At 41.6% G+C, this 23,947-nt stretch overlaps 2 protein-coding genes across 6 annotated transcripts in view; both read left to right on the plus strand.

Annotated features, from left to right (window-relative positions):
* The window catches only part of PCDH11X (protocadherin 11 X-linked), a 737,057-nt gene that overhangs the window by 64,918 nt on the left and 648,192 nt on the right, over nt 1–23,947 (plus strand). The window contains exon 2 of one of the 5 annotated variants that reach the window (XM_083595815.1): nt 15,085–15,177. The exons of the other annotated variants lie outside the window; for them this stretch is intronic. The gene's annotated coding sequence lies outside the window, so the exon portion shown is untranslated. The remainder of the gene's footprint in view (nt 1–15,084; nt 15,178–23,947) is intronic. 5 annotated transcript variants of the gene reach the window in all.
* On the plus strand, nt 15,021–15,608 carry LOC310754702 (HAUS augmin-like complex subunit 2; the record flags this gene model as incomplete). The annotated part of the gene is made up of 1 exon (XM_083596782.1): nt 15,021–15,608. The coding sequence occupies one exon, from the start codon at nt 15,021–15,023 to the stop codon at nt 15,606–15,608; it is 588 nt and encodes a 195-aa protein (XP_083452908.1).

Raw genomic sequence — 23,947 nt, forward strand, 5'->3', positions numbered from 1 at the left:
CCCGTAGAGAGGGAATACTTTGATGTCTATATTGTGATGCATTTACTTTTCCTTATGTTATGTGTAGCTGAGAGACACTGTATGGAATCTTTCTTCCTGGAAGTTGTTTTGGTGGAAAAAATGACAAAGCATCTGTTGGATATGCTGCGTGTGCTTTGGGACAGGAGGCTGGAACAGATGAGCACAGAGCCTATATTACTGGTAGAATCACAGGGCATATTTATTTTCATTTTCATGGCTTAACACTGAAATACAGGCAACCCCTGATTTGCATGTGGGTTGCGTTCCTGGGCACTGCACAAGTTGGTGCAGAGTACATAACACACCCACACCCAGGTCACACCCCATTCCACCCTCTTCTGCTCCGTGTTCTGCCCTCTTCTGGATCCAAAAGGGCCTGTGCATCGACGGTCATGCATCACTTGGAAACATGCAAAATGCTCGCCACCTGAATATGAAGAGAATAAATAAGTGAATATTTTCAAAGTGAATACTTTTCTCCATCCACACTGGTCAAGAAAGTAATTCATGTATATTTGGATGAACAGGTGTTACACTAAAGCAGGGGTGGGGAATCTTGGACATGGTGCCCCCCCCAGACAGCTTTGTGTGGCCCTCAGGACTATCAGTATACCTGAAGGAGTGTCTCCACTCCCATTGCTCTGCCCAGACACTGATGTCCAGCTCTGAGGGCCTTCTGGCGGTTCCCTCCCCACGAGAAGTGAGGTTGCAGGGAACCAGGCAGAGGACCTTTTTGGTAGTGGCACCCGCCCTGTGGAACACCCTCCAATCAGATGTCAAGGAAATAAACAAGTACCTGACTTTTAGAAGACATCTGAAGGCAGCCCTCTTTAGGGAAGTTTTTAATGTTTGATGTTTTATTGTGTTTTTAATATCCTGTTGGAAGCTGCCCAGAGTGGCTGGGGAGGCCTGGCCACATGGGCAGGGTATAAGTAATAAATTGTTGTTGTTGCTATTCCCAGCCCACAAGTTCCTCACTGCCCCTGCTCTGCACTTTGAAGTGCTATTGCCTGGCTGGAATGTGTCTTTGACCCATGATGATGCCTCTTTCATGCCTGGATGGAGAAGGCAGTGGAGGTGGGTGGGTGGGAAATAGAAACCTCTGAGCTTTCTGTAGATGGACTTGGTCCTAAAAGGTACCACTTGGGACTGCATACTTGAATGCCACTCACCCATATAAAATCTTGCTGTACATAAGCTTGAACTCCATGCCATGCATTTTAGCGCTATGTACACCATGTTCAGTGGGTCTTTTGCACATCTCCAAATGGTAGGGTTAAGCAAAAGCTGAACCTTCTTGATTCTTGTAATAGAACAGTTCAGTAGTAAATCTCTTCCATGTACATGGTTTTGCAAATGTTATACAATATTGAATTCGCCAGAGAATGTGCTGCATTTGAAAAAAAGAGGGTTGGCAGTGGCGGGCTGGGGGAGATGAAGAAAAAGGATCTGGCTACTACCCTGTCTTTAATCTTTATTATTTTCCTAGGCATCACTGGAGGAGGAAATAATGTTAATTTGGGACATCTCATCTATATCTTACAAAGGGGCGACAATTTTATATAATGAGCCATAATGGTGACAAAGCACCCTTTCTAGTCTTGTGGGCAAACACTGTGTCATCCCCCCCCCCAAATTACCTGTCTCTTTATTGAGTATAGCAAGAGATGTAGGATGTATAACAAAACACAGGATAGAAAGCTTGAATTCTTTCTTATTTGTCTCCTATTACATTTGCCTGACCCCATAGAAGCAGAAATCGGGACCAGCATCAGAGTGAATTAGAGCTTAAGAAGAGACCCATTGCACCAGGCCAAAGTCACATCTAATTTAGCATTCTGTTCTCACAGTGGCCAAGCAGATGTCTATGGGAAGCCCATAAGCAGGGTCTGAGTGCAATGTCCTGGCATTCAGAGATGGATTGCCTCTGACTCTTGTATTGAGGTGTGTGCGCGCACGCAGAGATAGTTTTCAGTGACAGAGAAAAAAGAAAAAAAAGAAAAAGAATTGAGAGATTAAACTTCATGACTTTTTGAGGAATTTTTAGAGTGTCTTGTCCTTTTACTATATCCAGTGGGATTAAAAGAAAAACCTATCCTTTTATATCTAGTGGGAAGAATTCCTTCACGTTAAATAGGCCTGTAAATCTGATATAAAATAGGCTAACTCAGCCTTAAAAAACAAACTAACAACAAGCAGTGTGCACATATGCTGGTGCCCATGTCAGTTTGAACAGTTCCTTCCCAAAGGTAGTGTGCAAACTCATGTACTTTCAGTAATTATCTCATTCTGTTGCAGTCTCCCTGAAGTCTTTGTAATTGCTCCTCTCGCTTTAAAAAATAATAATGAACACCTGCAGTTTTAAAAATACCTGTCACTGAAGTAGTTAGGCCCACTGGGAGTGTCCTGTTTTAGAAGCTTAGTGAGTTGTTTCATAAGAAGCTTCTCTTTGTTTCATGATGCATATTTCAAATAACTCTTGTTATTCTTGGGCATATTGGATTATGAAGTTTGGAGGGGGGGGGCAAAACATATTGCATTGGTTTGATCGGTTTCTCACCTTTTCTGAACAAAGCTTAAAAAGTGGCATTTTTGCTTCACACCAACCCTTCAAGGTAGGCCTGAGAGTGTTAGTGACTTGCTCAGAACTGCCTTGAGAGCAAATTCTGTTTACATGGTAAGAGGGTTGTTGTGTATTTTCACTAGTGTTAGTTGCATTTTTAAAGAAAAGGAGTACAATAGAGGGATGTGTTTCTAAATGCACAATATATGTGTACTAGGGAATCTTACCTAATCATGTCCCAGATGTATGACCTATGTGTTCCACCTAGTGCCCTCTTATGACACTGCAAGAAGATTTTGGGTGCTCTTTTTGTATCATGTACGGCACTTTTTTCTGTCTCTCTTTGAGAAGACAGAAGAATTCTGACCAAGAAATTGGGGGTGGGGGTGCATGTTTCTTGAAAACAATGCATACTGGCCAGAGAATGTACATAATGATTGAAAAATGTACACTATTTGATCATATATTCATATTCCTCCATGTCCCTTGTAGTTTATGCATACTTCCCTCTTTGTGGAACCCCCTCCCCACATTCTCCATGAAGGTTGGTAGATATGCACAATGGCCAGCTGTTAATGCACATTAACCTCTCATCTTACATTTCCCTTATTGAGAGAGGGAGAGAGAATGAATGTGTTGTTTATAATGCTGTATTATATAGGACTATTAGGCCTAATCTTTACCTAAGAAGGTTAACTGCAGTAACTTTGGGTTGTGCTTTTGGAGGAACGTTTTCACATACTGGGTGTGCATAAATGCCGACCAGATTTATTTATGTTTCTGTGCAGCTAATACAGTCCTTGACTTACTACTGTATTTGGCTTTGCATGGTGAGATGTTAACTTCAAATATTGTAGCCCAATGCATGTGAAATAAAAAGTTTTTTCACTGTTTGTAGGTACCTGATCCAGGACTGGCTGGCTGGCTGTGAATGAAGGTGATGGTGTGTTGTGGTTTTTCTTGTTGTTGTTTTGAAATTCATATATTTCTTGGGGAAGCATGCATTCTGGCTGGTTTCTTGGATAACTGAAGTGTATTGGTTTACAACTCAACCAAGCCTCTGTATAATCTATAAGAGCCTGCAGCCCTTAAGAAAAGGAAGGAAGGAGACCTCCAAGTACACAGGACACATACCTCTTTTTCTTCAACCAAGCCCTAAATGGTTTTTGTGCGATTGTTGCCTTGTTGCTTCTTTTCTTTTCTTTTCTTTTCTTTTTGCAACCCACAGGACTGTTGTGCTGCAGTTTGCAGAATTAGGTCCTGCTTAGTTAAGAGGAAGCTTTGTCTTTGTGTCTCACTCTGTACACATACAAGTATGATAGGAAGCAAGTTCTCTTCCTTGGAGACACAGGCTAATCCTTTGCACACTTGTTTGATTCCCATTGGAGCAGGGTGGGACAAGCAAACATGCAGGGGGAGAAAATCTATAAGGGTATAGAATCTTCCAAAGCACAAGGCCTTGTTTATTTAAAAGATTTTTAAAGTAAAGGTTCCTAGTTTGCTAAGCAAAAGTGTATTTCTCCAGGAGATTGAAAGTAAATAAATGTCTGTTATCTTTGGTAGTGTGTGTGTTTGTGTGTGTGTGTGGCAGAAGGGAGAACTGAATGCATTTAGGGCCTGCGGGCATATTTGCAAACAGTAGAAACTTATGCTCATCATGCCCAAAAGGTCACTGCTGCCTATTCTGTTGGCTATAATAGAACACTTTTTTCAAGCTTAATTTCAGTGGATTTGACCCTGTGGGCTCCAGAGAAAGCCTATTTGGGCGTATGGGCACCCTTGGGTGCCACATTGACAATCACTGGCATTATGAATTATTCTCTTAGAATACATGGTGACATCTTCTGTGATGGCTTACTATTCTCTGGGTCTAGTAGAAAGCCAGTGGTAATAAACAATTCTGTGACTTGCTCAGATTCAAGGTTCTCAGATTCTTGAAGAGTCCTGGGAGCCCGCACAGACTTAAAAACAAACTAGTTTTCCACCCAGGCTGCACCTCTGAGTCAGCAAGCCTCCTGGGTTACAGCTGTTTCTTTTAAAAGGGCAGTGTACCACATGTTTAATTGATAATGCATACAGTACACACACTAGGAAGAATTAATCCCATATCCATAACTCCATGGATGCATAATGCATAATACACTTAAACATATTTGTTCCTACTTCTGTAATCTGTTCGTTCTTAATGTATCTGTTCTAAGAATCCATGCTAAATTATCAATATGCCAATGGTTTTATATTCTAAATTGGAGGGGAAATATTCGTAACTACTTTGTACAGACTTGGGTGTGCATGGTACTCTGGAATTTGACATCCAAACAAGTCCTTGTACTTTAAAATTTTTGGTTCACTTATAACACTGGCATATATATGTCATTGTGATGTCCCCAGGACCACAACTGAGCCAAAGATCCAAAATGCCTATGCCACCTTTTTTGGGGGGGGGGGAGATGGACTACAAACAGGATTTGTATGTATTAATAAATAATAATAATCTCTTTCAACTTCAACATGGATAACTATGGACTCTTACAGTGTCTTGCGATGTTAAAGCAAAACACTCTGCACAAAGATTAGCTAATAAATTAAACCAATCTCCAGTGTGTTCAAGCTGACAAAGGTCTCTCAGAGTTATAGTCAGCCTAGGAGAACCTAGAAAGGCTACAGTTGTGGGTCTTTCCTATTATTTTTAACATCAATATCAACCCTCTGTACTTTTGCATGGGAAGTGCAAGTTGTAGCTCTGTTGCATCAGGTCCAGCTCACTGTTGCACTGGAAATTTCTGAACCCTCTGCATTGTGGTTGTCAGCTGGAACTTATCCACCTCCCCCCCCAAAAAAAAAATTAATAATGATGATGATGATGAGCTTTGGAAGAGCTGAATATGCTTTTATCACTTTTTAATCCTCAAAATAAGGTGACATTTTTAGTACTGTAAAGTATAAGGTTAGCTGCTCCATTCAGCTGAAATATCTGAACCTATTTCCCCTTCCATAGATCGATAGGATACAGCAGTACTTCGTAGTGTGCAGATTTACTTTAAGGATGTTGGGATAAGTTCCCATACTCTTTAATAGCATTCTATTTGTATTTCTTAAAAGAATTAAGAAAATAATTAAGCGAAGTTCATTTAAAAAAAAACAAAAACCCAACAACTAGAATGAATAAATGGCAGATAATGCAGTGTGTGCTGAATTTGTTTCCTGCTACCATACAGAAAGTTGTGGCAAATTCTGCAAATAATGTGTGTTTTTACTTGAATACTATTTGGGAAAGGTCAGAGTTTTAAATGATTATAGGTCTAAAAGGTAAAGGTAAAGGGACCCCTGACCATTAGGTCCAGTCGTGGCCAACTCTGGGGTTGCGGAACTCATCTCGCTTTATTGGCCGAGGGAGCCAGCGTACAGCTTCTGGGTCATGTGGCCAGCATGACTAAGCCATTTCTGGCGAACCAGAGCAGCTCACGGAACTGCCGTTTACATTCCCGCCAGGGTGGTACCTATTTATCTACTTGCACTCTGACATGCTTTCGAACTGCTAGGTTGGCAGGAGCAGGGACCGAGCAACGGGAGCTCACCCCCTTGCGGGGATTCGAACCACCAACCTTCTGATCAGCAAGTCCTAGGCTCTGTGGTTTAACCCACAGCGCCACCCGTGTCCCTGATTATAGGTCCACAAAACCCTAAATGCAGTATCGTCCTGGTTTATTTCAAATATTGTCCTTTGAACCACGTGCACAGATGTATGTATGTGTGTTTGTGTACGTATCGGGAAGCTTGTGAGGATGAACTTGGGTATCATGAGGGAAGCATGTAGCTGTTATGCAGGTGTCAGATGCCGCTAGAATGCCTGAGATTTCCTTGATTCTGTGCAGTTGGCTCAATTGCAAAAGTATTGCCCCTGTCATTGTTGTCTGGAAGTCTGCAATAATGTCTTTGTGTTTGTGATTTTAAATGTAAGTTGACTGGAGACCTTTTAGTTAACAAATTACTAAGAAATCTATAAACAACAGCAGCAGCAGCAGCAACAACAACAACAGATATGCAGTTTTTCACCATTGGTATTTTATTGCATCCTTCATATGGATGGTTACAATTCACCAATCATAATTGTAACAAGCAGCTATGGTCTCATTTTGGGAGTCTTCCCTCTATCAGTTGTCTTAAAAGTGGTGTTCTGCTATTTTGGGGAAGAGAAGGGGAGGGTGCTATTCCAGAGTGAGAGCAACAGGTTGGTAAGAAGTAAGAACAGTTAGCTTTTAAATGTCTCTCAATGCAGAGTGGCCCGTGGAAGATGCAAGAATGGGATTATTTCTAATGGGTGTGGGTAGCCTCTTGAGGGATAGAAGTTTTTTTGCATGGTTTGAAAAGCTAACAAAGGGAGCTGTAATGTGTTGAAATTGCTAGGGCTAGGTTTTTTATTCTATTGTCTGGAAGCTTTTTTCCATGGGAAATATCTTACAGCTCTTTGAAAACTGAGCAATTATGCCTTGTGTCGTCTTTATCCTTTTGATATACAAAGGCACATCTTGCAGCCTCTATGAGTTGGGAAGTAGGCTGAGATGTTCCTTTCAGAAAGGTAATTTTCTTTTGCTGGTGGATTAGAAGTAACACTACCAGGTACTGTACTGGAGAGTCTATCCCACTCGCTCCAGACAAAGCGATTAAAAGTAATAAATCCAAGCCATAATGTTCAACTGTTGACTATTACAATTGCTTAAAGATAGGAAAATAGTTTTTATTCTATCAGGACCTTCTGTTTTAGTTCTTTGTAGGAATAGATTGATCAACCACCAGCCACTGGAATAATTTAGTTCCATTGTTATGAATTGGATCTGGGTGAAGGTGGGTAGTAACCACATTCCCAATGTTCCTATTCAGTGGCACAAGAGATCCATAACGTGTCTGTTGACCCTTGTTCAAACAAAAATCAGAACCAGGGTAGCCCTTAAGATATTGGCTGAGGCTGATGGCAGTTAGGAGTCCATCAACATCAAGAACGTATCAAATTGGCTGAACTATGGTTCAGGTGATTGGAAGTAAATTGCAGTCAAACTATGAGCCATGTATTCCCCCATCTCTCCTTGCATAACAACAATAAAAGTGAAAAGATCTGCTTTCCACTGCACTCCAGTCAGAGTTCCAAATTGCTCTGGAAATCTTAGAACTGTGGTTGTTCCAATATAAGTATGGGCAACAAGAGGCCAATTGGATCCCTCACCCTAATGTTATGTGGTTCCTTCCCCAATTTTCAAAATTGGTTTGCAAATGTCCACTTTTGCCAGAGGTTTGAACAGTTCTGTCCCTTCTTTGGCAGCTCACTCACTGGACGAGAAGGAAAAGGGGGAGAAAGAAGAGGTGATATCAGAAAGAGAAAGAACAATGGAACAGGTGTCTGTACAAAGGGCTTAATCCGTGCCAACAGATGGCATGCAGCCATAGAAACAAAAGAAAAAGCCTCAGACGGAGGCAGCCCACTAGTCAATCCAGCTCTGTATCATCTTCACAGACTGGCAATGGCTCTCCAGACAGGGGACATCTCAAGCCTTATTTGGAGATGCTGGGGATTGAACCTTGGGCCTTCTGCATGCAGAGCAGATGCTCTACCACTGATCCTATGGTCCTGAGTAAACAATGTGGCACTTGACAGGGAGAAAAAGAGATTACACAGCTAATCAAATATAACATGAGGGGATGATGGTGTTAGCTAAGATCTTCTCATTTGAGCGGTGGTGCAAATATGGGTCCAGAATTCTTGACTAATCAGGAAAGACCCATGCAGTTGGTTTATTCTCTCAGTGTTTGTTCTGTCTTAATTTTTGGTACTTTGTCTCATTTGTCTGGCTCATAATGTTGGACTGAGTGACAAGTTCAGTGTGGAGTTGCAGGGAGGGAACCATGCACTGAGCCCAGTTATGAGCCTTCTTCATTCGTTCGTTCTCAGAAGTGACCTTTCCACTGGTTTTTCCAAGCAAGTTGCAGGGTGGAAGGCCAGCTGCGAAAGAAAGAAAGGTCCCTGTGATCAATCTTACCCATGGGATCGCTTTGCTTCTGTTGCCCTTTCTCATCTGCCATTTGTATGAGATCACACCAGGATGAAGTAACCTTTACATAGGGGTCCTGTGATAAAATGGATAATGTGTTCAAGCTGGTATAGAATGCCCACTCAGATTTGAATCTCAGTGGGTGATCTTAGGTTAGACTGGAGAGTGAGTGATTCATCTCACAAGATGGATGTGTGGATACAGTGTGGTGTAGTGGTTAAAGTGATTGACTAGGACCTGGGAGACCCAGGTTAAAATCACTATGGTACCTCAGTACCTCGGTTTACGAACTTAATCCGTTCCGGAGGTCCATTCTTAAACCAAAGCATTCTTAAACCGTGGTGCATGCTTTCTCTAATGAGGCCTTCTGCTGCCGGTGTTTGGCTTCTGTTCATCTTCTGGGGCAAAGTTCGCTAGCTGGAACACCTACTTCCAGCTTTGTGGAGTTCGTTGTCCAAACTGTTTGTTAACAGGGCTGTTCGTAGACTGAGTTACCACTGTACACCCATAAAACTCACTGGGTGACCTTGGGCTGGTCACAGTCTCTCAGCCTATCCTTCTTCACAGGGTTGTTTTGAGGATAAAAATGGAGAGGAAGAGAACCATGTATGCTATCTTGTGCTCCTTTGAGGAAAGGCATGCAGGATATAAATGTAATAGTAGGTAAGTAAGTAAGTAAGTAAGTAAGTAAGTAAGTAAATACAGTAGGATAGTTACTATCCTGAACTCTTTGGAAATGGAATTTAATGAATTCTAAACATACTTATAAGCTCCAGAGCTCCAGATTTGCCTCTGCACCATTTCATTTACTCCAGTGCATAGCTACCTGTTGTACACAGCTACCTATTGTATTACAAGTTGCTAGCTATTTCAGGTTGCTGTTTCCATTATTAGTTTTATAAAGTGAGCAGTGACTTGGGCCTAGTAATCACAGAGGGGGTATACTGTGTCCATGCAGGACATGGTTGAATGCTCCTCCATTTAAATGAAATCCCTCATATAGAAAACTAGTGTGCCAGTGAGGTATGCTATGCAACCAGACCTCCCTCGGCTTTTAATGAAACATCAGGTTTCATTAAGATGGGTGCAAGCTGTCTCTACGCATGAAAGTGTGCACATTTGTTAATTTGTGCAGGCCAACTACTGTGTACACCAGGCATAGGCAAACTTGCCCTCCAGATGTTTTGGGACTACAACATCCCAGGACCAGTGGTTAGGGATGATGGGAATTGTAATCTCAAAACATCTGGAGGGCTGAGTTTGACTATGCCTGGTGTACACAGTCTGTGTACATTCACTGTACCATTTAAGTATACACGCAGACAGGTTGTACACTCATTGAATGTAATGTGTGAACAGCCCTATCATAACTTTTGGTTGAGTGGATGTCATGCCTTCTTTTGAAATGCATGTACTGTGCTTCTGTGCTGCAGTTTTATTTGTCACTTGGAGGTTTTTAATGTTATCTGTCTATCATCTATCTTTCTATATCTATTGTCTATTTATCATCTATCTATCTAGTTTTGACATTTTTGCGATCCCTGGGTGACAGGTGGTCTAGAAATGTTATGTGCATGTGTGTACTCATGCACACACATATATACAGCTCTTTATTACATTCCTTACTTGACCAAATGCCACCATGTTCACATGCCCCTGTAGCATCAGCAAATATTATTTAGTCGCCTAGCTGACATGGTAACAAAATAATGAGGGAAACATTTCAGAGGGGTAAATATATATATTATAGTAGCCTGCTAGACTAGCAATGCAGAATACGCACTATTTATTCTCCAGTGTTATTTTTATGCTCATTTGATTTAATGTCAAATTAAATGTAACCAAGGGCATTGGCAGAATACTTTGAACAAGGGAAAGAGAGAGAGAAAGTGAGTGCCATTCATTATCCCCAGGCTGTGGAATTGAACAATTAGTACTCAGATTCCATAACAGTGATGTGAAAGCTTTATTATTATTATTTTCGTAAACAAAATAATCTAAAGGCATTAATTTTGTTGACTTTACCGTTGTATTTAAGTTGTCGTTTATTATTTGCTGAGTGCTCTTGTCATTCTTTACACAATGAAAGCAAGAAAGCAGGATCACAGTGGCTCCCTACAGGCATTTGGAATTGGGAGGGGTATTAGAAAGACTGGATTATTTTCGTTCCCTTTGTGTGTTTAGCTATAGAAATTGCAAGTTGTTCGTGTAACCAGTGAACCCATGAATGCCAGAATATAACCCTCAACCCAGTTCCTAATCAGCTGCACCAGCATCAATACAGCTTGGCACACTGAAATGAAAACTGGTAGGTCTCTGCTAAGCACTTACTTGCTGTTGCTGCAAGTCTTTGAATCAAGCTTTAATATTCTAAGATGATTCTAATAATCCAGGGCAGAAGCTTTTTAATGACCTTAATGACCTGCTGTTGAGTTCGGCCACATTTCAGGAACCCTCCTCCTGGGAACAAAACAAATCATTACACATTGGATTTGTTTTCCCAGTGGCCATTTTGCCACGTCCACAAATCTAAAAATCTTGCATTTTATTTTATTTTTTAAAAAAATCTTGACTCGACTGCCTTGCTAAGAAAGCAATTATAGCATAAGTGTGTGTCCCCACTCTGTACAGCTACAGGAACAGAACATTAAAGGCCAGTTTAGAATTATATCAGGAAGTTGCCTATATGTTGCTTAAGCCTGTGAGTACATTCCTGTAGCTATTTTATTATATACAGACATAGGGTAAAACATAGGATACTTCAGTTTATTATGTTATTTCGCTTCAATACTTTCTCAGTTGTTGCACAACTGTTGCCGTTTAATACTTTGGTTCTAAACTTAATACTTTGGTTCTTAACAAGGTGGTACTTCCTGTCAGTTACGCACCCCTTAGACAGCCCTACTCCTGGGGTACTCCAAGTAATAGACCCAAGGGTTCACTGGTTTGGGAGTCTTCTCTTTCTAGAAGAATCTCTTCCCTCCTGACTGGAATGAGACCTAAGTAGACTGTCTCTTTACAGCTTCTACTTCTCCTGTCTCAGCCTCAGCCTCCCAGGTAATTCCTGGCCTAATTACTCTTACAGGACACCACACACTGTCCTTCACACTCAGCTCAGAGTCTCTTTTCTCTAGCTTTCTTTCTTTCTTTCTTAAAAAAAGGTAAAGGGACCCCGACCATTAGGTCCAGTTGTGGCTGACTCTGGGGTTGTGGCGCTCATCTCGCTTTATTGGTTGAGGGGGCCAGCATACAGCTTCTGGGTCATGTGTCCAGCATGACTAAGCTGCTTCTGGCGAACCAGAGCAGTGCATGGAAACGCCGTTTACCTTCCCGCTGCAGCGGTACCGATTTATCTAATTGCACTTTGATGTGCTTTCGAACTGCTAGGTTGGCAGGAGCAGGGACCGAGCAATGGGAGCTCACCCCGTCGTGGGGATTCGAACCGCCGACCTTCTGATCGGCAAGTCCTAGGCTCTGTGGTTTAACCCACAGCACCACCTGTGTTCCCTCTTTCTTTCTTTCTTTCTTTCTTTCTTTCTTTCTTTCTTTCTTTCTTTCTCATGGGAGCCAAATGCAGGCATCCAGGCCTCTCTTCTTATGGCCCTGGACACCGTCCCTGCCTGTGCTCTCTTTCCCTGGATTATTCCCCCCAAAGGCCCCACTATCTTTTCTCCTTGTGTGCTTTTGCCTGACTTTAATGTTTCCTTAAACTGCGCTTCTTGCTTGCCTGGATTAGGGAGTTGTGGGTGGGTGTAGCAACCTGACCCTGGTGTTGTTCAGTGTAAACTACCATACAAAGGTAGAGAAGCACGTACAGTGGTACCTTGGTTTATGAACTTATCCATTCCGGAAGTCCGTTCTGAAACCGAAACCATTCTTAAACTGAGGCGTGCTTTCCCTAATGAGGCTTCCCGCCGCCGGTGCCCTTCCACCATTCAGATTCCATTCTTAGACTGAGGTAAAGTTTGCAAACCGGGACACTACTTCCTGTTTTGTGGAGTTCGTAAACCGAATCGTTCATAAACAGGGCTGTTCTCAAACCGAGGTACTACTGTATCATGCTGACCCCACCCACTTTTTGCCTCTTGCCCCTTCCCTGCCTGACATCCGACCCATGGAAAACTGAGAGATACAAACAGCTGAGCTAAATGAACAGCTTATTATAAGAAGCGCTGGAGCTTGTCTTTCTTCTGTTCCCCTGGGAGGTTGCCTATGAGGGAATGTTGCCCTAAACGAAGTGGTCCGCCCTCACCAGCCCCTTGCACGAGACAAGCATTGAATTGCAAAAAATAAACAAGGGAATAACAGCAAACATCCTATTTAAAACATGAAGCAATGCAACCAAAGAGTTAAATGTGATAAGTGTAAATACTTCAACATATTGACTACTATTGCTTTATAGCAACTCCCACCCACCCCCACAACCCCACTTTCTCTGTTTAAAGAAATCACAAATATCTCCAACACTAAGAACTGCAAGGAAAATGTTTGGAGGAAATGACTCCCTTTTCCTTTGGGCTTGATGTTTGAATTGTCCTTTGATGAAAGTGCAAGTCTCTTCTTCTTCTTCTTCTTCTTCTTCTTCTTCTTCTTCTTCTTCTTCTTCTTCTTCTTCTTCGCTCTCTTGTGCTCTAAATGGTGAACTTACAGGTTTTCTTTTAACATTCAAACAGCACTTTATTCCATTTTCCTAACATTCCCTTAGCTGATCATTTCTGTTTTATGTGACCCCCCCCCCTCAATGTAAGAGCCCTTTCTGGAAATCTGTTGGAACTTAGTGGATGTTTAGTGCTTGTTTCCTTGTTAATTGCTTTGAGGGGTGGGGGGAACAGTTTTCAACCCTGTGAACCTGGGGAAATAGTTCCAGTTTTGTGCTGTAAATTTACAGCTGTTTTCAGGGTTCGTGACGTATGATGAAATTTGGAGTGGTATAGCTCCTGCATGGGTGAATCATGGGGGAACAGAAGCACCTGTGTGCATAAAGGATTGTGACAGGTCCAATGTTGTCCTTTGCTGTGCCACACCACACCCATTGGCATGAATGAAAATTAGGATGATGTGGTGGTATATCAATCTAAAGCCACAGTTATAACCAAGAAAACTAATGCACTAATCCTCATGTCTGGGTGTACTCTATTCCTTAAAGGCCTTCTCAGCCCTGCTGGAACACCACCTCTCTTCCTTGGCCTGACTGGACCACTGGAATCTTAGCAGCATAGGAAGCTGTCTTGTATTTGATCAGATCATTGGAGCAGCTAGGTCAGTACTGTCTGCACAGACTGTCAGCACCAACATTCCCAGTCCTGCTGAAACACGCTAGGGATTGAATTTGGGACCTTCTGTCTGTAAGTCAGATGTCCAACTACTGAGATACAGTTATATGGCGCAACTACACTAGGAATAGTGTGCAGTGCTCTGTTTGCTGAACCTCAAAGATGTTTTAGAAGGGAAAACAGTTCACAACTGGAGGAGCAAAATTATGAATGGGATAGAGCAAACTCCCACATAATGGAAAGGTATAAGCATTTGGGTTTTTGTTACAGATATGCATGTTGTTCAGTATCTTTACATTCTTATTTTGCATCTATGTATTGGCAAGGGATTATATTTCCTAGGTTTCGGTTTTTTAACAGCTGGAGACTGATCGGCAAGTCCTAGGCTCTGTGGTTTAACTCACAGCGCCACCCGCATCCCATGTGTATGAATTGTGCCATTGGTTTTTATATTGGTAAACTACTTAGAAGCCTATTTTGGCATTAAGTGCTACATAAATAACAATGACCACAACAACAACAACAGTAATTATATGGGCCACAATTGAATTCTGAACTCTCATTTAGAGTACATAATCTCTGTATAGTCCCACCTTGCATGCATGAGATCCCTCCTCTTAGGTTCTGTTCCTGTTTCCATTTTATTGAAATTATTCTGTGCCACATCCATAGTGTAGTCATTCTCTTGGCGAGAGAATATTTCAAAGCTCCAGGAATTACAAGGCTTGAAGGAATTGTGGGGTAAATGATGTAGGACTCCATGTGGAAGGGAAGTGGCCCTGCCACTATGGTTTGCCAACAAGGATTAGAAACTGGATTTGCAATTTTGAGGCCATGTTTTGTAATAATTCAGGCTCTTGTTCTTAGCTTGAGGAGGGAAGAAAGAATAAAAAATGTGAAGTACAGGAAATTGCATGAGTATAAGGCAGTTTGGGAGACAATGAAAATCCCATTTCAGAAGAGATTTCGTCTCCCATGGTTACTTTAACAAATGGACTACATAGGTTTGCAGTTTTGTTAATGGTATTTTTCTTATTTCTGTTAAGGCAAGTTATCTCCCCCCCTTTTTTTTAAAAAAAAGGCAGCTTCTGGAGGTGGTCAACGAAAGCAATCATTGCTATGGCCTCAAATCCTCTGGATAATCAGCAACAGGATTCACAGCTTGCTCGCTTCATCTTGGCAGGGGATGTGTCCCAGGAACCTTTGGATCAACATGTAGGACCAGCTCCTTGCTTAGAACCAACTCCCTGCAGAGTTCACGACCCAGAGCTAGAAGGTATTGCAGATCTGCAAGCTGAAATTCAACAGATTTCACTAGAACTTCAAACTCTGTTAGTGGCAAAAGATAGAGAAAACATCCTTTCTTCCTACCACCTGACACATAAATGCCAGGTTCTGACCATGAATAACAGCCACCTAGAGGAAGTTCTGAAAAGGACAATTTATCTTAGGCAGGGGATACGGTTGGTCTGTGCGACACACAAAAATTCAGTTGACGAGGACTTCCACAAATATGCAGACAAATTTTTGGTGTTGGCAGCAGCTTTCACTGAGAAATTAGAAAGCTATCTAAGTCTTATTCCTCAAAACTGTCCAGGTAACATGAAGAGTGCACTAGCCAAAATTAAATCATTGATGACGAAGGGAGAAGAGCTGTCAGGAAAAATTCAGGAATTGAGAGAGGATGTTGAACTCCCAGAAGAATAACTGTGCAATACTTCATCGCTAATCCTAGGGATTATTTAGCAATTTTGTGGGTTCTAGTAGGTGGTCAGAAACTATAAATGAAGACCACAGTGCTCTTATCATTGATAATTATTATTTATCTATTTAATAAAATATATATTAATTTCAGCAGCAATACGTAAGCTGTATGGCTGTGTTTTATTTATTTTACTATAGATTAGAAACAACAGCTATAGGTGGTTAACAACACTGGTCCTACTCAGAGTAGATCCATTGAAATTAATGGATATGCTTGATCAGTTAAGTCCCTCAATTTCAATGGGTCCACCCTGAGTAAAACTTTGCTGAATGCCACCCTTTGTTTTTTTTATGCAGTGGGACAACTTCCTTAAACCATATAATCCTCCACTGCTTTGCTGCTGCTGCTAATAATAATAATACCTTCAAAAAGTCTTTTTGCATGTTTTGTTCTGAATTTCAGGAGTGATTTAACAACCAGTCCCTCTTCCCAAGGAACTCTAGGAAACGCAGCTCTGTGTGGAGAAGAGGGGTCTCCTAAGAACTCTGTTAAGGGTGGTGAGAGTTGTTAGGAAGGGGGACTTCCGGGTTAGCGCCATCGGCAATGGCGGAATTCCTCTGACTCAGAGGAACCCGCTCCGTGAAAATCTGGTCTTGCCGCTGCGGCGAAGGCGGAGACCCCTTAAAAATCCCAGGTGGAGGAAGCCTGGGAACGTGGGATTTGGCTGACACCAGGAGCGCCTCCCCTACTCGCAGGGAAACCCCTTTTTCGGGGATCCGAAGCGACGTGGGGTGAGCAGCGCGGTGTCTTGAATCGACCGTTACTCTTACGGAGTGAAGCCGCGCAGCCGTTGCCGGAGAGTGCTGACTTTTTCCTGTGCACAATTGGACTCTAAACAAGTACGCGTGAGTAGAATGGAAAATTGGATTAAGAAACACTTTAATTTGGTATTGAAGCGAGAAGGTCTAAACAGGAAGTCCGCCTTCCGCTTTTTGTATATAGACTGAAGCAAAAATTGTGCAAGCCAAAGTCTGGAGAGTTGTATATAAAAACCTAAATTTCCTTCATTTTTAACCATCAAAGCCCCTCTTGGAAGCAGGGGAAAAGAGGGGGAATTTTTGATTGTTTAAGCCTGCGGAGAGAGAGGAAAGAAAGATAAATTTCCACCATCTCAAACCTGGGAACGGGGTGTCAGAGACAGAAGCTTTTGGGGAAGCCCATCAACTGTGAATGGAATGTTTTTTGACAGATAGTTGAAGAAGAGAAACAAATTGATTCCAAAGTTACCTTTTGCACTTAAAAGAAATAAAATTTGAAAAATTAAAGTAACTTTCTTTTGCTGGACTTGCCTTTAAAAGATGGATACAAATGGAAATTGTTCCCTCTAGAGGGAGCTTGTTAAATTGTTGCTGGAGTCAATCTGGGGATTTCACAGCTGTGGAGATTAGGATCGTGAGACCAGACTCTGACCTTGAACAAAAATGGATATAGAAGAAGTTTTGGTGCTTGCTTTTTGCAAGACAAATGCTTTGCTGGAGCAGATGCATGAGAAGATGAATCTGATGACTGTTGCAGTTCAAAATTTTGGACAAACAGTGAATACTTATATAGAAACCACTCAGGACCCAACCCAGGAACCTGTTTTGACAGGGCAAGTGCAAATGCAGAAGACAATGGAGGAGGTTGCTGCTGAACCTCAAGTAACACAGATGGATAGAACCGAGGCCCTGGAGGAGCATAAGCCGCTGTTTTTGAAGATTGAACCTGGAGTGGGCCGGGGGGGTCTGGAGTTGTGGGGGTCCTTAATTTTGGAGGGACTTTGAAACATGCATTTAAATATTTTCTGGACTACCCGGTTGACTGTGGGGAATGGGACTGTGGGGAAAGGGCTGATCTGTTGAGGGGAGATGGAGATATTTTTGGGTTGGAGTTTCCCTGAGACCTACTCCTCAATGAGAAAGGAAAGAAATTAAGAAAGAGACTAACAAAAGACAAGGCAAAGTGCTGGTATAAACAAGAAGAAGAACTGCAGAAGGGACATGGAAAAGACTTAAGAGCCTCGGACATAAGGTTACCAGGTTGATGGACTAGATGGAAAGGACAGTAAGGCCTGACATAACCCGAGACCAGGAAGAAGGGACGTTGGATGAAGATTGGAAGAAAGCTTTAAAAATTTATTTTGGGAATTAGGGTAAAATTTATTTTGGGAATTAGGAAAAATGGTGGAATGAAATTATTTGGCTTTAGTAGAAATGATATTAGGAGATATGTATAAATAAGTATTAAGTTCTAGGATTTAAGGTATTTTATCGTAAGATAAGGTTAAAATAAATTAAGGTAAATTGAATGACAGAATATTTTGAAAGATGAAAAGGATTTGCTGAGTTAATTGATAGGTTAGATTGTTAAGATAGATTATCCAATAAAAATTGAGAAAGATGGAAAGAATTTGCTGAAACAAATAATTAAATTAGAATACAAAAATGGAGGTGTGAGGAGGTCGATGAAACAAGTAAATGAAAGACAAAGAGATGGAATATTGGATGTGTGTTTTACTTTTACTTTTTTATTGTTATTGCTGTATTTTTCTTTCTATTTTTACTTTTTCTTTTTTTTCTTTTTTCTATTTACTTTTTATATATTGTAATGTATATGTTGTTAATTTTTTTTTGCTGTTTGTTTTCTGTTTCTCTTTTTTGTAATCTCTAAATTCTTAATAAATATCTTTTAAAAAAAGAGAGTTGTTAGGAAGAATCCTCTCTTCTCCACACAGAGATACAGTTCCCCAGATTCTCTGGGACTATTAAAAGTAGTATAATATTGCTTTAAATGTGTGATGCAGATGTGCTTACCAAGTATAGGTAAACATTCCTAATTGTTATAGATATCCCCACTTTATTTTCAGCCCGGTGCAGACTGCAGGGTTTCAAGGGGCAACCAAATTATGGCTGTACTTTGTGAATCATGGCAAGAGGAGTGTTGTACCATAGGAGGAATTACAAGGGAGGATAGCTGAACTACATGCAGACTTAAGGGCATCTTTGCATTTAATCTCCATGCATTTAATAGCGGTCACGGAAGGTGATAATTGTATATGCTGCCAACAAAGCTGGATAGGGTTAAATTCCCCTCTTGCCCAACTTACTTCATTCCCAGTAATGACCATTCTCCCCAATGGCTGCTCTTTGTTTTATTTTATTTTTTGGAAGCTTGCATGTTAAATGCAAAGGCACATTGAATATCACGTCTGGTGTATCTCTCTGGGTAGACACGTTCAGACACTTTTTCACAAGGTACGATTTGCAATAAACCTGCTTTGTAGCTATGTGTAGGGCCTTCAACAATTTTCTCCTCATCTGAGAGAGGAGAGAGAGAGAGAGAGAGAGAGAGAGAGAGAGAGAGAGAGAGAAGAGGAGGGGGAAGAGAACCAATCAAGAGTCCCCCTTCTCATTCCTCAAAGCAAAACACACATTTGAAAACTGTTTTTTTTTTAAAAAATCATTAAGCTGTATAGACAATTCCAGGGTAAGTAAATGGCAAAACATTTTGTGCTCCTAACTGAAGGGTCCCGCGGGGGCTGTGCGACTGTTAAATTGTTCTGTTTGACTATTTCCACACTCTGCAAAGTTTTCGTTGGAGGAAATAGATGGCATGTGTGACATTTTACTTTCTGGAAAAAGGCTCAAAGGGAAGAACGTAAAAGGAGGAGGGGGTTTCTATCAGAGAACTCTTGAAACGCTCTCCTTCTGAACACCTGGGGAGTGCCACCCCTCCCCATTCATTAGTTTAAAATTCTTTTAATATATCTACACTGCATTTTCCCTACAGCGGAACTTAAGGCAGTTTGCAAAAATAAAAATACTGATAAAATACAGAAAGCTTAAAAGACAATAGTTAAAAGGGAATTAAATTATAATAGAATAAAAGCAATATAAAAACGATTCTGTTAAAGCACAAATAGTGTGGTGCTGTTTTTACTGTGAAAAGCTATTTCCATAAAAAGCAATCAGTTCTCAAAAGCCTGTCAAAGTAAAACAGTCTTCCCCTGCTCGCAGAAGGACAAGGAGCCTCTCTAAGGGAAATTCCAAAATCTTGGAGCAGCCACCAAGAAGACCCTGTCCCATGCCCTCACCAAATGTTCCTTTGAGAGTGATGTGACTGAGAAAAGGGCCTCCACAGAAGATCTCAGAGCCCAGGCAGATCTAAGCCTCTTAGGCCTCATAGCCAACACTTTGAATTGTGCCTTGAAACAGACTAGTAACTAGTCTGTTGTAGCAGTTTTGAGCACTTTTCAAATAAAGCTCCACATAGAGCCAGTTGCAACCAAGGTGTGTATTGCTATGGCCAAATCAGACATCTCTAGGAATGCGGACAGCTGGCATACTAGTTTTAACTGTACAGCTTTAACCCTCAGCACTGCAGAAACCTGGGTATCCAGGCTCAGAACTGAATCCAGGAGCACACGCTCTGTGTTCAGGGGGAGGGTTACCCCATCCAGTTTCAATTTGTTCACCCTTGTCTAGTCCATTACTGATGTCAGATACTGGTTTAGAACAAAGACAGTTTCCTTGGATTTAAGTGGAAAGGACTAATAGGGCTGGCTGTCATCAGCACACTGGTGACACCAAACCCCAAAACTCTGAGCAACTCCTCCAAGCAGTTTCATGTAAATGTTAAATAGCATGAGGGACAGAACGGAGCCCTGGACGAGCCCACAGGCCAATGATCAAGGTGTTGAACAGGAGTCGCCCAGCACTACCAGGAAGGAATGGAGATGCTATTAAAACTGTGCCTTCAAGTCCCATTCCAGCAAGGGGCCCCAGGAGGATACCATAGTTGATGGTATCAAAAATTGTTGAAAAGGCAGCAGAACCAACAGGGACACATTCCCATTGTCCAATTCCTCCCAACATATGTCATCCAAAGGTGACTGTCCCATAACCAGGCCTAAAATCAAATGGAAATGCATCTAGATAATCTTTCTCTTCCAGGAACCTCTGGAACTGAGATGCTACCACATGCTTTGCCCGGTAATGGGAAATGGAAACTGGCCAAAATTTATCCAATATAGTTGGATTCAGGGACGGCTTTTTCAGTTGAGAAATTATAACTGCTTGTTTTAGGTGTGCTGTATTCCTGCCTTGCTTTTTCCCTTTACCACTTGGTCTGTCCCCTACTGGCCTTTTTAATGAGTTAGGAAGGGCAAGAAACTAGCGCATGTGGTAGCTCTCACATTTTCAAGGATGCTGTCCACATTCTCAGGCTGCACAAATTGAAAAGTATCAATTATCATTGAAGAAGCAGGGACCAAAGTTATATCCACTAGACCAGTGTCAACTGTAACATCCAAGTTGGAACAGATCTGAGTGATTTTGTCAGCAAAGTACTGAGCAAATTGTTCACAGCGGGCCATCGAGTGGTCTAAAATCTCCTCACGTGGGTAAGGTTGTAAAAGGAACAGCTCTGCTGGATGCAATAGAAGCAGAGAAAAATAGCTTTTTCACTGCTTGCGCTGCCACAGAGTAGGTCTTCAAGTAGACTCTAGCTTATATTCGGTTGGACTTCTTCCAAGTTTTCCATCAATTTTGATCTGGTCACCATCTCATTTATTTCATCACCACCAGTTCCCTAGAAAACCAGGGGGCTGGCTTGGCTCCATTCTGTTAGAGGAGATGCCCTGGAGTGATTGTGTCCACTGTCCTGGTCATTTCTGTAGTCCAGAGATCCACTAGGATGTCAAAAGAATCACCTGCTGAAGCAACATGAAACTCTCCAAGAGCTGTCAGGAAATCATCTGGATGCATCAGCCTCTGGGGTAGACTTATTTTATACACCTGCCCACCCCTGCAGAAGCTCTGTGTTCCAGGAAATCTAAACCCCACCACCTGAGCTTGACAATGGAACTGTAGAAAGTTCATCCACTCTTTAAGATCACCAATCCAGTGCAGAAAACTTAAGTCCAGAGCCCTGTTTTTTTAAGAAACAGCCAGATGAGGGGAGAAAAGGCCCACTCATTTGCCCTATGGCACAGAGCAACTATATGGTTATGCTAATCATGGTGCTTTAGTGTCCAGCTGTGAGGCCATTCTCTTACAGTTGCCCAGACAAAAAGACTTATTTGACAAGCTTGCTGTCATATCTTCTGCTCCCACAGATACAGGAACTCAATAATTGGGACTCAGGGCATCATGCAGGCTAATTCCCCAAACTTACAACAGTATAGTGTAAATAGACAGTTGTGCAAGCCTTTGGGAAGCAAAGATGCAAGAGGGCATCAGAGGTGGGAGGGAAGTAAAGAGGGACAGAAACCAGTGTTGCTCGCAGCACCCCTGACCATCATTCAAGGCACCCCAGGGTGCCACGGCACACTGGCTGAAAACCACTGGTCAATGATTTTTCTAGTTTTTGTTCATCAACATACGGAAAGCCCAATATTTCCCACTCCTCCTTTAAAGCCTTGGTAGTCAGGTACCTCCTATTGGTCTCTTTCCAAACCAGTCGTCCTAAGATAATTGTTTGGGGCTCGTTGAAGCTCAGTGGTAGTCTTTTCAGTAGTGACTTCTTGCCTTTCGAAACCCCTTCCCAGGGAATCTTGCTTGATGCCTATATTAATGAAAACACCACCTCCCACTCTAGCTCTTTAGTAACCTGCAGCTTTTTGAACCTCTGCAACACTGAGGCCAAGTTACTGCATCTGTTTTAGTTACAATTCCTCATACAGTAAATCTCATGTAAATTTCATTTCTTGTATATCTTAGTTACATGCTATGTTTTCTTTCTTTCTTTCTTTCTTTCTTTCTTTCTTTCTTTCTTTCTTTCTTTCATTCGCTGCCCTGAGGACATTTCCCTTTCTTTGGCTGAAGGTGTGAGACACAAATTTAGTAAATAAATAGCATAACATAAATTTTAAATAATATAATAATACAAACAGTAATCCTGCAGGAGGCAGCATCTGGCGTGCCCTGAATAACATGGTAAACTAGAAGGCAAGAGGATTAGTTGCGGAATGATAGAATTAAGCCTGTGTAGTGCTTGCATCTTCTTTGTGGCTGAGTCTACGTAAGGCATTGTAAAGTTGAGCCCTTAATTCACCATCTCACGGAAACAAGAACAAGGGCAGGAAATGGCACATGCTGTGTGTTCTCATTTTGCAATGGCCTTAAGACGACTTGAGCAAGAAACCAATATTAAAATACATTTCCCCTCCCTAACAGTATTACAACTGTAATCTCGCAATCCTATTTTAAGGGGAAACATTTGCCATTTGTGTACGTTGGAAGGCAAAGCTGTGTTCAGCTTAGGCTCAGCAATTGTCCTTCGTCCTTCGTTTCCACCCCCCCCCCCGGCTTGCCTGTGCTGTGCTTTTCAGTCTTGCATCTCCTTTTGACAACCTGTTTCACAAATATATTAATGTAATTGAACCGATCCTGCAAAGGTACACAGAAGGATGTATGTCATTTATTCCAGCAGATTCTGGAAATAGATGTTGTAATTTAAAGGAGAGTCTCCCCCCCCCCCCTCTCTCTCTCGGATGTACCAGGCAAACTTCTTAAAGTTGTGATTAGAAGTCTGGAAATTGAAATCTAACATGCGAATGCTAAGACTCAGTCCCCAGAGAATAAATACCTTATCCTTTTCCTTGCTGTGAATAATAGCAAGAGAGAGAGATGTGTGTGGGGGGGGGGAGACAGAGAGAAAGAGAGAGAGAAAAACAAAGACAAAAAGAGAATGAACCAACTTTATGCGACTGAGCTGGAATTACAAATATCAAAATGAATTTATTATTGCTTTCCACTTTGAATGACTTTGAGCAAACTTCCCTTCAACCTGCTGGACCAAAATTATATTTGTTTTAAAAATCCACACCAACTCAAAGCAACTCAAAATATGGGTGGGAGAAATCTGCCAGCATGCAGTTTTACTATGATTATAAAACAGTCCATCCCCCCACTTGTCTTCCCTTGTTTAGAATTGCTTCTGATATTTCTTTTATATCTACATTTTATTTGTTTATATGTCTTTCATAATTACAGTGCACTATGCATTTGCTAGAAAATGTGCCAGTGTTTTAAAGGGATAATTGGGGAAGGGCTGTTGCTCAGAGAACATGCCTTGCATGCAGAAGGTTCCAGGTTCAATCCCCAGCATCTCCAGGTAGGGAACATATTGAGGCTTATCTGAAACCCTGGAGAGCTGCTGTTGAGCAGTGCACACAATACAAAGCTAGCTGGATCAGTGTTCTGACTCATTATAAGGCAGTTTCCAGTATTCTTTTAATGAAATGATAAGTATACATTGGTAAAGCAAAATGAAGGACATCACCCCCTTTTTTTATATGAAA

This window comes from Podarcis filfolensis (genome assembly GCF_964270895.1).
Source record: "Podarcis filfolensis genome assembly, chromosome: Z".
Taxonomy (NCBI): domain Eukaryota; kingdom Metazoa; phylum Chordata; class Lepidosauria; order Squamata; family Lacertidae; genus Podarcis; species Podarcis filfolensis.